The 16,256-nt window shown below is 56.5% G+C and overlaps 1 protein-coding gene across 1 annotated transcript in view; it reads right to left on the bottom strand.

Moving 5' to 3' along the window:
- Efcab6 (EF-hand calcium binding domain 6) overlaps positions 1-16,256 on the bottom strand; it is a 103,054-nt gene that overhangs the window by 17,197 nt on the left and 69,601 nt on the right. The window contains exon 11 of the mRNA XM_077109278.1: positions 3,249-3,476. Within this exon, the coding sequence (XP_076965393.1) occupies positions 3,249-3,476 (228 nt within the window). The remainder of the gene's footprint in view (positions 1-3,248; positions 3,477-16,256) is intronic.

Below are 16,256 nucleotides of genomic sequence, written 5' to 3' on the forward strand. Positions count from 1 at the left end.
CCGCTCTGTGCTTGGGCCCCCTCCCCCAAGCCCCGGATCGGGTCTGAGTAGCCTTGACATTACTGGCTTCCCAGTCAGCGCTCAGCACCGTCCCACCCTCTGGTCACTCAGGTCTTCTCTGCCAGGAGCCTCTGCTCCCAGCGTCCTCTGCCAGGTGCCCAGTCCCCACTCCTGAGGCCGCCCGCCCAGATGGCCTTCCCTACTCCGCGTCTGCAGGTCACCCCGGCCCACTACCCTCTGGCTGCCGCTCTGTGCTGTCTCCCTGGCATCTGTCACCACTCGCGCACCTCACGTTTTACTTGGTTTGCTGACGTCTGGAGACCCCTCGAGAGCACTGACCCCACAAAGGCAGGGGTGGTCTGCTGGCACGCTGGCGGCAGGCAGCAGTCCTAACCAGCACCCTGCCTGGGGGAACCGCCCTCACGTGGTTCAGACCCTGCTGCACCCTGCTGCTGCGCCCCTCCTCAGCAGGCAGAACCTGTATTCCTAAGTCCCCTCCCCTGGGTGCCCTCCCCGCCTTTCCTGACACGAGCCCACCACCACCACTGTGGCGAGTTGGCCCCCAGCGGGTGACGCACGCCACCCTGACCCGCCCCGCATCGTCAGCATGGACAGCTCTGTGCCCCAGAACCTGCAGGAGTGTCCGAGGACTCAGCCAGATGATGTGGAGCCCAAGGTTGGCAGGTCAGAGGTCCTTGGTCAGAGGAGTTGGAGGGAGGAGGGCCGGGGGCTGGCAGAGGCAGTAGCAGGCAGGGGCAGGGAGGGCACCTGGGCAGGCGGGGGCGTACTGTGGCCCCCCTTCTTCAGGGAGGACACAGGCTAGGGAGGTGGACTCATATCCGTGGACCTAGCTGGACAGGTGCAGAAGTGGCTGAAACCAGGTCTGCTGCCCGAGGGTGGCATTTCTTGAGCTTCCTAAGGGCATCTGCCTGGAAAGTCTCAGATCTGAAATGCTCAGACACCCCAACAGCTCCTCCCCTGATACGGTCACAGGCACAGTGCTCTCACAGCACCACGGGCCGACCTTGGCCGCCGCCAAGGAGAGAGCTACCCCGCATCTCTCGTCTTGGCAACGGCAAGTGGACCCAGGTCCAACACTTTCTTTGACACACTTTTGCAGATCCATGAAGACCCACCGGTTTCCCACTCGGCCTGCTCAGGAAGATGCTCTCCTCTGAAGGTCAAAGGCACCCAAAGGTTTCAAAAGACCGGGCCCTTCCCTCCAAGAGAGCTCTGTAAGCCAAGAAAGCAGCCCCCCAAACAACCGTCATTTTAAAAGCGTGAGATGTTTTAATAATGTAGATAAACTAAGTGATGAATTCTGTAGTTAAAATGATATTTAATATGGTCGGAACTATCTTGGTGACTTAAGTCACCAATAGTGGCACGAGGGGCCTGGATTTGTCAGGGCCCAGGTTACCTCTGAGCTGAGCTTTAGTCAGTACAGAGCCTCAGCCAAGAAGGGCGCTGGCAAAGTGACCCAGTCAGAGAGCGCACAGAGCCCCGAGGCTCTTGCTGTCCCCAGCCCATTCCAGAAGCATCCTCCCCAGGTAGAACACACTTCCTGCTCCTCGTATGCATCGCCACCTGTGGGCTCTGGTGCTGCTGTCAGGCGAGCTCAGTGAGGCGGGCGACATTCAAGACCTATCAGTTTATTTTTAGAAATGAGCATTTTAAAATAAATGCTTCATTTTGTTTGAGGGGGCTTTATTGCTGGGGATGATGAAGTCTTCTTGGTGGAAAAGTAAAATCAAATTCTCTGTTGGGAGTGTCAGGTGTGTCAGCAGGCCACTAATTTATACCAATAATTGGAGCAACACTGAATCCACGTCGATGAAAGGGAAGACCTTCACTGTCAGTTCTTTACTGGTGGACTAGCTGGTCCCACGGAATCACAGCATGACTGTGTTCCCTTTAGGTGTCCACATGTAACCAAGACAGGGAAGCGACTGCCGGGTCAGGCCTGGCTCCCCTTTGGTCCTCCGAGGGACAGGACCGTTCTGAAACAGTGATTCCACACTGAGCAAAGATGGTCATAAGAAAATGCTCTAAGAGGTGGAATCTTTTTAAGCATTCACACTCTCGGTCTCCTTGGGGCCTCTTCAGGGTGGTGCTCAGGGCCCGAGTGGGCTGGGGTGCTGTGACGATGGCCCCCAGCTCCCCGTGAATGATTTCAAGTCCTCACCCCGAACGCTGACAGACCAGACTCGAGTTCAGATGCCCAGACTCTGGAGGTGAAGGGAGACAGCTGTGCCCCCCGTTTCCCCCCAGGACCCCCAGCCCCAGGTCTGCTGGAAGCCTCCGATTGAGCCTGAGCAGAGCCAGGAGGAAGGAGGGGCCTCTGCTTGGTGGGAGGGGACTCACTTTGTGTCTGAATCCTGTGGCTGGAGGGGGCTGGCACAGGAAGGTTTGGGGCTGAAGGGAAGTCCTAGGGTGTGAGGCCGGTGGCACTGTGACGTCTGGCTGCTCAGCCCCCAGGCTGGGAGAGGGGCCACCACATGGTGGACACTGCGCTCATGGGTGCTGGCTGAGCATCCACTCTGTGCCAGGCACTGTGCCAGAGTTTGGCCCAGAAGGAGAAACAAAGTGGGGGGCGGGTGGTGCCCGGGGTGCCAGCAGTTAGCATGACCATCCACCAGGGACAGATGCTCCCTCCACAGCCCTCGAGATGGTGTCTGCTGGGAGGTGCTCTTGCCTTGGCAGGCCACGAGGGCCCAAGAGACCCAGGGCAGCAGGTGACCAGAGACTCCCAGCTGAAGAAGCCCAGCTGGGCCGCAGGGGAGGGAGCTGCGGGGAAGCCCTTCCGGGGCTCTGTGATGGGCAGCAGGGACCCAGACAGTGATGGCCTGTGTCCAGCCTGGGCCCAGTAAGGAGGCTCCCCAGGTGGGTGTCCCCAGCACAAGGAGCGGCAGCCCCAGGGAGTGGCAGGGAGAGGGAGGTGAGCAGCAGCAGGCCAGGGCAGCGAGAGCCGCCCCCTCCCTGGATCTTGTGCGCCCTGGGTGATCACAGGTCGGGAAGGAGAAAGGGAGCTGGGGCTGAGTTTAATTCGATTTTAGACATGAAAGGGTCATTGTTTGCACCCTGATTGAAACTGCGTGATTTATAGCTGTCACATAAATATGAAGCGCCATGGGTCTTTGGTAAGATTTAAAAACAAAACAAAATAAGTAAAACCTGCCGTGTTTTTAAATGGAGAGCGGGCAGGGAGGGGGCACGGGGCCGCCCGCCTGGGGCTGGACGGGTCTCACCTGCTCGTCCGTCAGGATCTGCACATGCCGAGCGCAGATGGCCCTGAACTCGTCTCGGGAGACCGTGTTGGTCTTCATAGTGTCGAAGTTCTCCAGCTCCTGGGCGATGGTGTGGGGGTGGGAGGCCACTGCTTTGTGGAGCCGCTCTAGGATGTCCCTGTTGGCCATGTCCCCAGGCGATGAGGAGGTCGGGATCTGGGGCATTTTCTCAGCCCACTCATCAGCGGTCTGCACAGAACAGAGGAGAGTGACCTGCTGAGCAGGTAGTCAGGACTTTTTGGCTCTGGGCCCAATACCCAGGCGAGTCCCAGGGAAGCCCAGCTTGAGAGGGGAGAGGCCAGGCCACCAGCACCCCACCGAGGCAGGTCTACGTCCGTGTCCAGGGGCAGGTCTGTCCTAGCTGGGAGGAGGCTTGGGCTGCCCTGCCGCAGGGTACCGGGCAGGGCAAGCATGACCATCCACCAGGGACAGGCATTCCCTCCACAGCCCTCGAGGCGGTGTCTGCTGGGAGGTTGCCCCACGTCCAGGGGCCTGTCCTGCCCTGCTGGTCCCCTGCTCTGTCTTTTGGGTCATGTAACAGGCACATGGCATGTGCTGACCGTGTGGCCAGGGAAGCAAGAGGATTGTCATCTGCACTTTGGTTTCAGGTTCGGCTGGTCGGCTCCAGCAGCTGGACTCGGGAAGCCCTTCTGGCCCTTCACGGCTGCTGAGGTAGCACAGCTGCTGGCCAATGTGCGCCCCCGAAGCAGGAGGCTTGTCATGACCCCAGGGATTTATTTCTGGTGAGTGTGGAGGGATCTGCTGGAGCAGTGGGGCCAGGCTCGTGGCCTGGGGAGGGCTCTGGTGGCGGGGGCGCTGTCCACAGGGCCTGGGGGTGTCCTGGAGTGAGGAGGAACTGGACCCCAGGCAGGAGTGCAGCAGAAGCCTGTTTAGGCTCATGTGCTGGTGAGCAGGGGGCTGAGGGGACTGCACCACCTTCACATCTGCTGCTGGTCACTGTGTGGACACGCAGGGGACAGATGGCAGGAAGAACAAGCAGGGGAAGCCGCTTGGTGAGTGTCAGCAGAGGGACCATGACAATGGCAAGGGCCTCTCAGTTTACCCTAAGGCCAGTCAGGAGGGAGTGCGGAGGACACTGGGCTTGGGAGACTGGTGGGCAGCTGAGTCCTCAGCCTTCTGAAAGAGGCCAGGAGCCAGGGAGGCAGCCCCTACACCATCCACCTGCTAAGTCAGAAAAGGTTCCCACGCCAGGCCCCCGGCGGTGCCCACAGGCCAACGGGGGGAGGGCTGGAGGGGTCCTGCCTCTGAGAGCCCAGTGCTGGCGGTGTGGGGAGCTGCCCCTGGACCCAAGCATCTTCTGAGACACCCTGGGCGTCCCTATCCTGCTCCTTGTGCCAGTGACAGCCCTTCCATGTCCCACACCTGGTGACATTGCAGCAAGCCCAGGAGGCTGCTGGGAATGCCCTCAGAACCACCATCACAGGCCCCCACTTAAGCCAAAGCCCACCACGTCCTCGGCCACCCACAGAGTGACAGAAGCTTTTCAGTATGTCCATCAGAGCCATTTGGAAGTCAATGATGCTTTTCTTCTCTCATTTCGGAAAAGTGATATCACTGATGCATTTTAAGCATTTTTAGGATTCTTCTCAGAGCTAACCAGGCATTTCCTTGGAAGGAAATTTCTTGGAAGGCTGGCTCCAAGGGACGTTGGCACCCAGAGAGCCGAGGACGGGCGCAGAGTCTGGTCTCACACCCTCATACATCGGGGGTCTGAGGAGGACCCAGGAAAGCACACTGGGAAGAAGAGGTGGGGGCCGGGGAGGGCGCAGCTCTGGAGCTGGGTCCACACTCCTCCCCCGTCGGGCCCTGTGGCCCTGCACGAAGCCACGTGCCCACCTTTTGCCTCAGTTTCCTCATCTATCCAGGAGGACAGAGATTCACTTGAGACAATGTATGTGGATGTTCTTCCAAAGTGTTCAAGCACACTGAAATACCATTAAGGTAAAGAAAACTGAAAATACCATTATTCTAACAACAGATTCGGGAGGATTCTAACAAAGTATCGTGTGCAACCTTAGGTTAATATGCTTTAAACTCCAGAGGAAACGGAATAGATTTCTAGCAAAATATAGATTACTAAATTTAACTGAGGTATTAGAAAAGCTTGAATAGACCGGGAACCACAAAGAAATGTAAAAAGCTGTAAAAGAGCTCCCATCTATCATTAAGAAGGTGTCAAGCCCAGACAGTTCTAAAGGCGAGCGTGTGGAACCTTCAGGGAATAGATGATTTTTACATTAGTCAAATTATTCCAGCACACAGAAAGGGCTATGTAGGGTTTAAATCATTGCATATTATCCTAATACCAAAATATGATAATGAAAATTATAAGCGAATCTATTTTATAGCTATGGATGTAAGAATTCAAAAACAAAATGTTAGGAATATTCAACACCACATTTAAAAAAGATTCTCCAGCTGGGCATGGTGGGGCACACCTGTATCTCAGTGACTCGGGAGGCTGAGGCAAGAGGATCACAAGTTTGAGGCCAGCTTGGGCAACTTAGTGAGAACCTGCCTCAAAAATTAAAGAGGGCTGGGGATGCAGCTTGGTGACGAAGCACCCCTGGGCTCAATCTCACCAAGGCCAGCTGGGGTTCACTCTAAGAATGCATCAAGACTCAGCAAATCTCTCAGTTGCTCACATCAGTGAAGCCACATGTTGAGGGATGGCACAAAGGCACCCAACAGCACCCGGCAGCCATTCCTGGTAAAGATGGCAGAGGACAGCAGGGGACGGGCTGACGTCAGCCTGGTGGGTTTGTGCACTTCTGCACCACATTTGTAGAAGATCCACTGCTGAAATGACCCAAGAAAACAAAGCAGCAAATGCTGAAAACAATATTTACCCTCATTTTTGAGGAGGTGATTTTACAACTAGAAAATATCAATAAGACAATTTAGGAAAGTGGTCAGTTTCAAGCTAGGAATACAAGAAAGCAATACCATTCTTTAAAAATAGTAACTATGACAGAAGTTGAATTGTGAAAAAAAATCTACAATCACATTAATGACAAAGCTGCTGAATACCCAGGATGAAAGGCCCAGACCTAAAGAGTCCTGTACACACACTGTGAAGGTACTAAAATGAGAGTGGAATAAATGGAGAGAGTGTCGTGTTCCGGATAGAAAGACTCAATTCCAAAAGAGAAAAGCTGTTGCAGGTTGAAAATAAGCTTAATAAAATTTGAATAAAACCTCCACGGATATTTGGGGAGCTCGTTAGACATATTGATATTAATGTTGACGTTGAAAAATATGCGGAAGTTGCCGTGACATTTTTAGAAAAGGTCAGCAACAAAATTTTGAACCCATAAGAGGTTAAAACTTGCCATAAAGTTGGTGAAATGAGAGCGGCAGAGCCAGGCTGGGATGTAGCAAGAGTGTCAAGAGCAGCCGCCCCAAGGCGGAGGCTGACAGGGGAGCAGCAAGTGCCCCCCAAGAAGGCCTATTTGTCACAGCATCCTAGGAATCCGAGAGCAGTGTGGCCAGGGCGAGGGACCTGGGGGAGGGTGGCCCGCCTAAGCAAGACAGAGCGTCCAGAGTCAGTTCTCTATTCTCCCCAGAGCCACCAGCTTCAAACATGGTCCTCCCAAGGTCCCCAACTAAGCAAAGCAAACTGCCTTCCAGGTGCTTGGGCCTGGGATCAGCTGTGACATCATTTTCTCACTCCCACCCACACCGTCCACAGGTCTGGGGCCCTGAAGTCGCGGTCCATCCCCACCTCCTGGTCAGGGCCACCATCAACCCTGGCTGCAGCAGCTGCCCCTTCCATTCTGCCCCTTCCTCTAAAGAGACAGATCAATTCAGGTGGCTTCAGGTATCACCAGAGTGACTCTGCCTGCCCTCTGCGACTCTGGCCCACTCTGCTCAGGGCCCCCCTCGGCGCCTGCACTTCTTGTGGGCACTGGTGGCATTTCTGAGTGCTGCTCCCCTGACCCTACTTGTCACTCCCCTTCCCCGCTCATCACACTTGGTGACCTGTGATCCACCATCTTCGTCATCTTTCTGACTTAAGAGAAAATAAGTTTGTGAAAGCAAGGGCTCTGGTCGTTCAATGGCAGCTCAGTCCCCGGGGCTTGGGCCAGAGGCTGGCACCGTGGGGTCTCGGGGGAGGCACGGTGGGGTCTCGGGGCTTGAGAGGGAATGAATAAAGAAAGAGGCCGCGGCCGACAGGCACACAGTGAGGGAAGGACGCGGCCGGCTCTGCCTGGGCAGTGGCCCAGGCCTGTAACAAGGCTCCGATCTTGTTAGGATTAAAAAGAGAAAGAAGAAATTAAAACAAGAGTCATTTCTAACAAAGTGTCAGACTGTCCTCGGAGCAGCTCAGTGTTGGCAGGAGGAAGGGCTCCTGCCGCCATCCGCCTTCCCTCCCTTCAGCCCACGCCCCTTCCCTCAGTCCTCTGCAGTAAACAGAAGCCCAGGGTTGCGATCCTTACAGGGTTATTTTAAAATTTCATAGAACCCAAGCAATTGGCAATGACCTGGGGTCTTCCACTAGACAGTGGCCACGTTCTCCTAGACGGGCCCCAGGCTGGGGATCGTGTCACAAGTCACCGAGTGACTGATCCAAGCAAATGCACAAGTGAGCCCGAGGGTTGTGAGCCCTGGAGGCCTGTGGTGGGGACCGGTGGGTCCAGGAGCGACAGCCAATGGGCCTCACGCAGTCCTGGACATTGGTCCCAAGCCCCTGCACTCACCTGTGTGGCCTCATCCAGAACGACAGACAGAGCGAGTCCCAGAGCCCCGGGTGGGCAACACCCCTGCCTAAGACACACTCCTCACAGGATGAGCACACGGTCACCACCTGGCGGTCAAAGTCACCATCCCCTGACATCCAGGGCTCCTGCTCCATCCTGGGGACCCAGGTGGAAAAGGATCCTTCAAGCCTCTCCCAGGTGGAGCTGAGGGCCCCTGGGTGAAGAGAGGTGGGCAGTTCCCCAGGGGAGTGGGGACGAGGACCACCACACGTGCTCTGAGGAGGGGACCCGGCCCTTTTGTGACTGGGAGGTATAGCCAGAGTTCAGGCCACCGTGACCCGGAGGCCTCCCTGCCCTGCCCCGGCCAGGAAGAGGGGGGAGAGGTGAAGGGACGGCCACAGGCCTGTCAGGGGAGAAGCAGAAGCGGCAGCTGTTGAGGGGCGCGGGAAGCCCCAGGGCTGCGTCTGCAGGGCACCCGGGGGTGGCCACCGGTCAGATGTGCATCTCCTGCCACAAAAGCCAATCCTGCAGGTTCACTGTCGGCAACTTAACAAAAAAGTCGCAAAGAAAGCTCGCTGAGAGCCCCACCCGAGGCCAGCACTGTCACCACCTTGAGCTCAGGGGCGACCCTCTGCCCCAGGGTCCCCAGGCCCGTGGGCCTAGCCGCAGCACCCAGCCCCACGCTGTCCCAGGAACCCGCTGGCCTGGAGGCACAGCTCCGGGGGCTTCAGCCCAGGGTGCTCTGCTCAGAACCTGTGCAGCCCCTGCACTCCCATCCCACCGCCTGGAGAAAGCAGCTCAGCCGCTGCCAGCCTCGCTCCAGTGAGGAGCTGCCAGGGAGAAGCAGATGGCTCCTGGTCTGGCACTTCTGTGTCCCTGGCACTGCGCATGCCATCTTTACATCTGAACGGGGAAATAAGGCTCTTTCTGCAACCAGAAGAAATGTCCCTTCTAATCAGAAAAGACATCAGCATCTTCAGATGCAAACGACACCTTCGAAGGTTACCGAGCTCCGCAGGAAAGAACCCCCTCAGAACAGATCACAGGCGCAGGAGGAAGGATTGGGGAAGGAAGGAGGTCCCAGGTCCCAGGATCACTGGGAAAAGGACCCCTGTCCCCACTCCTCATGCTCCCGGCAGCCTCCATCTGACACAGAGAAGCACTTTGGTGACTTTAAAAATGTGAAACAAAAAAATGTTCCGCACCCCAGGCCTGACCCGATTAGATGACAGCCACACTGTGGAAGGAGCTCCCTCACAGCGCCCACGGGACCTCGTGGTAGCAGACAAGGGCCGTTCTGGAGGTGCAGGAAGTACAGGCCACCACTGCGGAAAGGCAGTCTCCACCCTCTGTGAGTACCCCATAGTGCTGGCACAACAGGAGAAGAAGCAAGTCTGCGCTGACGACTGGGCCCAGGGACAGCCCCCGCCCCCCGCCCTCGCGGTGTGTGTCCCGTGGGGAGCACATCCCAGTCCCCAGCCCGGCCACACCAGCCTGTGGTGCTGAGAGTTGAGGCTGCCTGCCAAGGCCCAGGTGTCAGAGGGGCGACAGAGGCCTGTGTAGGGTCAGAACCCACCTGGGCCCCTCGCCTGCGCCAGCCCACTGCTGCCCCTTCTCCCCAGCCTGACGCTTCTCTGTCCCCCACTGACCCTGACCAGGCCCCTCCTGGTCAGCTCCGTTGCCTGCTCACACCTGGGCAGAGCCCTCTGCAACTCCGCCACTGCTGTCCTCCAGCATCACCTGGGCTTCACCCTGTGAGGAGTGAGGGGCGGCAGGCTGGGCTCTGGAGAGAGCAGCCTCAGTCCTGCAGCACTGTGGCCACATTGGCCTCCTCAGACGTGAAGAGTTCAGCCAAGGGCCAGTCGGGTCCAGAGGAGGGTGCTAGGTCTGGAGGGTGGGACAGCCCACCATTCACCCAGGGCTCAGCCCAGCTCTTTCTTGGGACCTCGGGGAGAAAAATACCCCAGCTGGCCTCCCTTTCCTCTAAAGTGGGTATAAAAAGGAGCCCCTCCAAGGGAGCCCCAAGGCCCGAGCAGCAGGGGTCTGAGCAGTGGGAGACCCGCGGCTGCTGCAGCTGGGGCTGTGGCAGAGTGTTTTCCTGAGTCAGGAGGTCAGGCAGACTGGGGTTGAGCCCTGGCACCTGGCCGACCATGTCCACCCTGGGTAAGCAGGACAGAAGCCTTCTGGTGCCCATTACTGCCTGGGGGCGAATCACCAGCCACGGTGCTGTAGGCGAGTCTCCAGGAGAAACCAGGTCTGAGACTTGGTCATGCTGCGGGAGCAAGAGCTGGGTCCATGTGGCATCCCGTGGAACAGCATCCTTGGACTGGCTGCTGTGGGCCTGGGCAGCAGGGTGTCAGGGCCGAGCAGTGGGCTCAGACTCCAGTCAGGGGCCTGCTCTGCCATCTCCTGGCTTGCTGAGTCAGCCCGTCTCTTCTCTGCCTAGTGCTCTGTCTGGAAGATGGAGACCGTTGGAGAGGATGGCAGGCAGGGGTCAGTGCAGAAACAGGGATGTGCAGGCCACATCCACCCCAGGAGGGCGCTGCGCTCCCGGTGTCTGTGATGAAGATGGATGGATGGGGCTCTGCTGCAGGGCACTTGTAGAGGTGGGGAATCTCTGGGGTGCTCGCCTGCACCACCCAAACCTCGGACAGGAGCCAGCAGGTCAGCTAAGGGCAAGAACCAGCGGGCGGCCTGGGTGAGCCCCGTGGGGCTGGCTGAGCCCAGGCAGGCTGCACTGGTAGCTCCTGGGCTCTGTTTAACAGCTCCGTGAACGGGGTGGGCAGCTCTGGACGGGATGCTCCTAGTGGAGAAGCTAGGTCCAGCCTCAGTCTTGGTTGACTGGTAAAGTCACACTCAGCTGCGCCCTGAGACCTCTGGACGACGGGGGCTGGGAGGTTGAATTGTCAAATCATGCAGCAGAGCAGGAGGTGGTGCTGTGTGCCCTATGTCCTTGGTCCCATTTCTTCAGCTCTCCCTGTGTCCACGTGTGACATCGTGGCTTCTCCCACTCCAGAGCGAGAAGACTTCCTTACCCCTTGGCCTTGGAGTCAGCCACGGGCCCTGCTTTGGTCAATGCATGTTAGGGAGTGGGGCCACTGAAGGCCTGAAAACGAAGGCATGCTCAGCTGCAAACGCACCTGGCGACCTTGGCCTCGGAGCACCCTCGCCTAGCCGCCACACACCATGCACTCAGTGGTCTCCTCTGGTGGTCGCAGGGCTGACAGTGCCTGTGGTCACTGCCACTGCCCAGCATGGAAGAGAGGATCAGGCTACATGCTGCCAGCCTGGGGAAGATTCAAATTCAAATTCCAAAATACAACTTCTACTGAATGTTGCTCTTGCGCCACTTGTAAGGTTGAGAATCTTAAGTTGGGGACTATCTGTCTATATAATGTGATCAAAAAGTTAAACAGCTCGAGCGTAACTGGGAAAGGCTTGCGTGGATGCCACCACCCTGAGAATATGACCTGGCAATCGAGCTGGTCTGAGGAGGACGAGAAAGGCATGGAGCAGAGATGCCCCAGCCCTGCCCCCAGATCTGGGCCCAGGCCAGCTCAGCCACCCACAGAGGTGGAGGCCAAGCCCAGGTAGACACTTTGTGTCTTCCGTTAGCAGTTGCTGGTTCCTTGGCAATAGGTCCTGGTAGGTTCTGAATTTCTAATGACAAGCAATGAAAGGGGGTGAGCTTAGAATATGGGAAAAAAGTGGCCATTTAGCACGTAGCACAGAACGCGGTTAGACCTCAGTGTTCCTTGACCATGAGCCCGCTCCAAAGGTGTTTTGTGATACCTTTGTGGATTTCTAAGACAGCCGTTGCCTGAGCCCCAAGTTAGTACAAAGTGGCTTTGAAAGGTCCATGCCAGCTGTCAGATTAGAGACACGTATCTGTACTCGAATATAATTATTATGGTGGTGATTAGTAGCTCACTGGCTGCATGCTTCATATAATAAGTTTTGTTCTGAATACTTAGGAAGACAATTATATAGTTTCTTTCCATGATATCTTATAGGAGGAAAATAATCCTGAAACTTCATACATAACAGGAACACAGCAGGTAGCAAAAAATACTAATTAGAAATATTCAGTAAAGAATTCCTGCTCTCCTCTTAAAGAATGGTATAATTACTTCTAAGAATTGAAAAATTGCTTCATTTGATCAAATATTTTGATTAGAAAAGAAATTAATTGTACTGTATCTTCATTTGTATTTACACTGAATAAACCGAATGCTAAAAATAACATCAGCAAAACTCCCTGTCAAAGGAAAAAAAAAGATAAAACATTTAAAAATCCAGATGGAAATCCAGGGGGAGCCTGGGTGGGAGCTGACTGCTTGGCCTGGATCTGAGATCCGGAGGTGGACAGTAGCAGCCCAGGCCCCGCACGTGCACCCAGAGTAAGTTCTGGGTGAGCGTCCATAATCCGGCACATGGTTTGCTCAGGTGAGGCTCTGACCCCAGAATCCCAGGTGCCACTCCAGGTGTCCTGGGCACCACGCGGCCTAGGCCTGGGACCTCCATCTGTACAACGAGTGGGGCCATGTGGAGTCTAGAACGTTCTTGGAAGTCCAGTCACTTCAGTGATGCTGATGGGCATAGATTCTTCTCTAATCCCCACATCACCGGGGGCAGCTGTGGACCCGTATTTTATACCCAATCAGTGGGACTGGTTCCCGGGACAGCCCTGCTGGCGGGTGGAGCTTGGGGCGCCCTGTTCCAAAGCCGAGCTCTCTTGCCTGCCTCCAGCCTGTGGCCCACCACACATGAGAACACGGGAGCCTACCTAGAACAGGAACCCAGTAACTCAGGGACACCCACGCGGCCACTGGGTGCCAGGCACCACCCGAGACAGTACCAACAGCACAGTGAGTGGCGGACCAGACCCTCTGCCCTGCAGAAGACGACACACTGAGATGTCCCTCCTCCCCAGCCAGGGAAGCAGGGAGAGGCAGATCAGCCTTCCAGCCCTCCCGCCCTCCAGCCCTGCCCACAGCCTCCTCACAAGACTCTGGCCATGGGCCTCCCTCACGTCCCCTGTGCCCTGGCCATGCCCCAAGTGCTGCCTCCCAACCTCCCGGCACTGCACATGCCATTCCCCCACCCAGGCTCCCCTTCCCCCTGCCTGGCTCCAGAGCTCCTCAGAAAGCTGCTCCTGCTGGCTGTCCCCAGTGCAGAGGCAGCAGCGCCTCCTCCTCCTCCTCTCCCTGCCCCCAGCTCCTCGACTCACCTCCAACCTTCTGCTTGACGTTCACAAAGGATCTGTGCCAAGACCTTTGCAAACACCCACCTCACAAATCCTCTGGTAGCATGCAATTGCCATGAAGTGCAGAGAGCTTCAAGGAAACCCTGAAGCCACCCCTCGACCCTTTAATGATTCAATAAACTCATGGGTGAAGCCATTTGTAAAACTGTTAAAATAAATTTCTCCACCCAAATAAATTCTACACCATTTAATCACATCATTACTCAGCATTAAACATGCAGCCTCTGGAGCAGGGCGGAATACAAAATAAAAAGACTGCAAACACTCGCCATTGGCTCCTAGGGACTCTGCAAAGCCCTCTGCACATTAGCTCACCAAATGTAAAAAACCGTGAACACTGAGCCAGCTCTGAGCCCACAGGAAGGAGGCCGAGGGCCTCGGCCAGCACTGGCCGAGGCCCTAATCCCAGCTCCGGCATTCCTAGCCAGGTGACCGGGAAGAATGCTGTGCCTCTCTGAACCTCTGTTTCCTCCTCTGTAAAGCAGGGCTGGTGACGGATAGCAGCCTTGGCTTGCAGGACCATCGTGAGGATGAGGAGAATGCCTGCAGCAGTAGCTGTTCGTAGCACCTCCCAAGTCCATCAGCCCTCACTGTGACGATGTCTGATGTGGTGACAAGAGGATGGCAGCAATCTGCCAGGTGCAGTCACAAGGTCGACTCGCTCCTTCAAGTACTAGTCTAGAGATGGAACTTTCTGGTTAGTTCACGAAGGGCCACAGGCCGTCCTGAGGGAGCAGTGAGTGAGGCCACTGTCTGGCAGGAGCCTGGGCCCAGGGTCTGGCCTGCTGCCTGCCTCTGCTTCTCACACCTGTTTTCTGAGTGCTGAGGTTCCCCCAGCACCTTAGCCAGAGCCTGAGCAGCCATGGGACAGCAGGAGGCAGTGCACGGCCACTGCTGCTGCGCCGACAGGGCCCGACCTGGCAGAGCCGCTGGTGCAACTCCGTCTGCTGCCAATCTACCCAGAAGCTGCTGTTGTGGCTCTGGAGGGACAGAACCATGGGGAGCCTGCCAGGGCTGCGGGTGCCACAGTCCATTTACCAGATCACACAGCGTCCCGCTGAGGCTGGGAATCAGGAGTCCCAACACAGTCCCAGGAGGGAGGGCTGGTGACAGCACATCCAGAGGCCTGGGGAGAGCGGCGCTGTGGCGGGGACTGCAGGAACCACACAGCCGGCGCCCGGGAGCCTGGCTGAGCACCTGCAGCAGCTGCGTTGTCTGAGGGGGTCATAAAGGTGAGCAGACCCCGACTCTGCCGGGAATGCAGGGGCTGAGAAAATTTGACCACCTGAACTGACTGCTTGACTGGAAATCCAGGGCGGGCATGGTGTCCTCTCTCTGGGCCTCGCAGACAGCAGCGCTCCTGCAGAGCCGGCTTCGGCCGACAATGTCTGGGTTTGCAAGAGGCCTCTCCAGGGGCCACAGGGACTGTGAGCAGCCTGCACGGGGTCAAGCCTTGCTGGTGCAAGCTTGGAGTGTCCACTTTCACCTTTCCACAGAGGCATCAGAAAACAAGCCACCTTTGGTGGTCACCCTGCCCTGCTTCTAGCAGAGCTCCATTGGCAGCCGCTGGAGCCGAGCAGGTGCTCAGTCCCTAGACTGTCCACTCTGCTGGAAACTGAGGTTGGAAGGGGCATGTCCCCCTTCCCCAAAAGAGGCTTCTGGTCGTGGTGGGGCTCTGAGGAGCTGCTGTGGCCATGCGGCCTCCACACTGTGCTGGAAAAGTCCCTTCAGCAGGTGGCCCCACCAGCCGCAGCTTTCCATGTCAGTGTCATCTGGTCACCCCAGCTTGCTTCAAGCAGGAGATCCGGGCACGGTGGCACCTGGGTAGCACCAGGGCAATGTAGTGCTGGTGCTCAGAGGAGGCAGCGGCCTCCTGGGCTGGGGTGCCCCTCCCCTTGGCGGGCTGGGCCTGAGGGCGAGAGGTGAGCACACGCTGTCCCTGGCTTCTTTCCGAGGGTGGGCCGCTGGTAACACCCGGGACTGAGGGGACCGAGGTGGTGCGTCTGCTGCCTGTGTTAGGTGCAGTGCCAGCAGCCGCGGCCCTGCCCCAGCACGAGGCCACTCCAGCATCCAGGCTGGCCTGAGTCACCCTCGCAAGCTGCCCAGCTTCGAGAGTCCACAGGAAGTGGGCACTGCATGCCACGAGCACACCTCCCCTTTCTCTGTCGCAGTCATTAAACACACGTGGGCGCACTTGGCTACAGTAAAGCCAAGGTCAGTTAACGCGACCCTGACCCAACGTGGCAACTAGCAGGGACAGCATCTGACCTGGCAATCATGCCACACAAGATTGCCGACATTTTTACATGCTTCACAGTCTCTTCAGCTGAAAACTACACTCTCATGTTCTCTCGGAAAGAAACTCATCTCGAGTTATTTAACACACAAGTGAATGGCTCTAAGATCATGTGTACATTATAAACAGAGCAAGAGAAGGTCTCATTGGCTCTCTGCTTGCTAAAATGTGACAAAATAATTACTCTGTATTGAATAAGCATGTGTTTTGTTTAAAAAAATTCCATTATTTCCATGGTAATAAAGTAGCAAGATTTCATATGGGTTTTTACTATGTCTTTTAAAATTTCTATTTCTGCTCTGAGCATTATTTTTATATTCATGGAAGATACTGAAATTGCACTTTAAGGTTTAAAAGGAATGTTAAACAGGAACGATTTTCTAAAAACGAGGTGATACTCTGTATTTTGTACAAAGAATTGGAATGTGAAATGCTTTTCCAGGAGGGTGGGGAGCCGGCCGTGGACTGTGGGCGTCTCATGAAGAGGCTCCCGGCTCAGCCAGCCTGGCCCGTTTTCTTTCTGACAAGCCGCTGGGGCCAGGCCCGTGTTAGCGTCCATCTCTCCCTTCCTACTGCGGCCAGTTTTCTCATCCTGAATCAAGGTGTGAGGTTCCCGGTGGGAAGGGCCCAGGGCTGGCTCCTCTCTGAAAGGGGCTGCCGCTGCCTCTGCCTTCTCACCCGCACAG

This window comes from Callospermophilus lateralis, chromosome 4 (assembly GCF_048772815.1).
Source record: "Callospermophilus lateralis isolate mCalLat2 chromosome 4, mCalLat2.hap1, whole genome shotgun sequence".
Taxonomy (NCBI): domain Eukaryota; kingdom Metazoa; phylum Chordata; class Mammalia; order Rodentia; family Sciuridae; genus Callospermophilus; species Callospermophilus lateralis.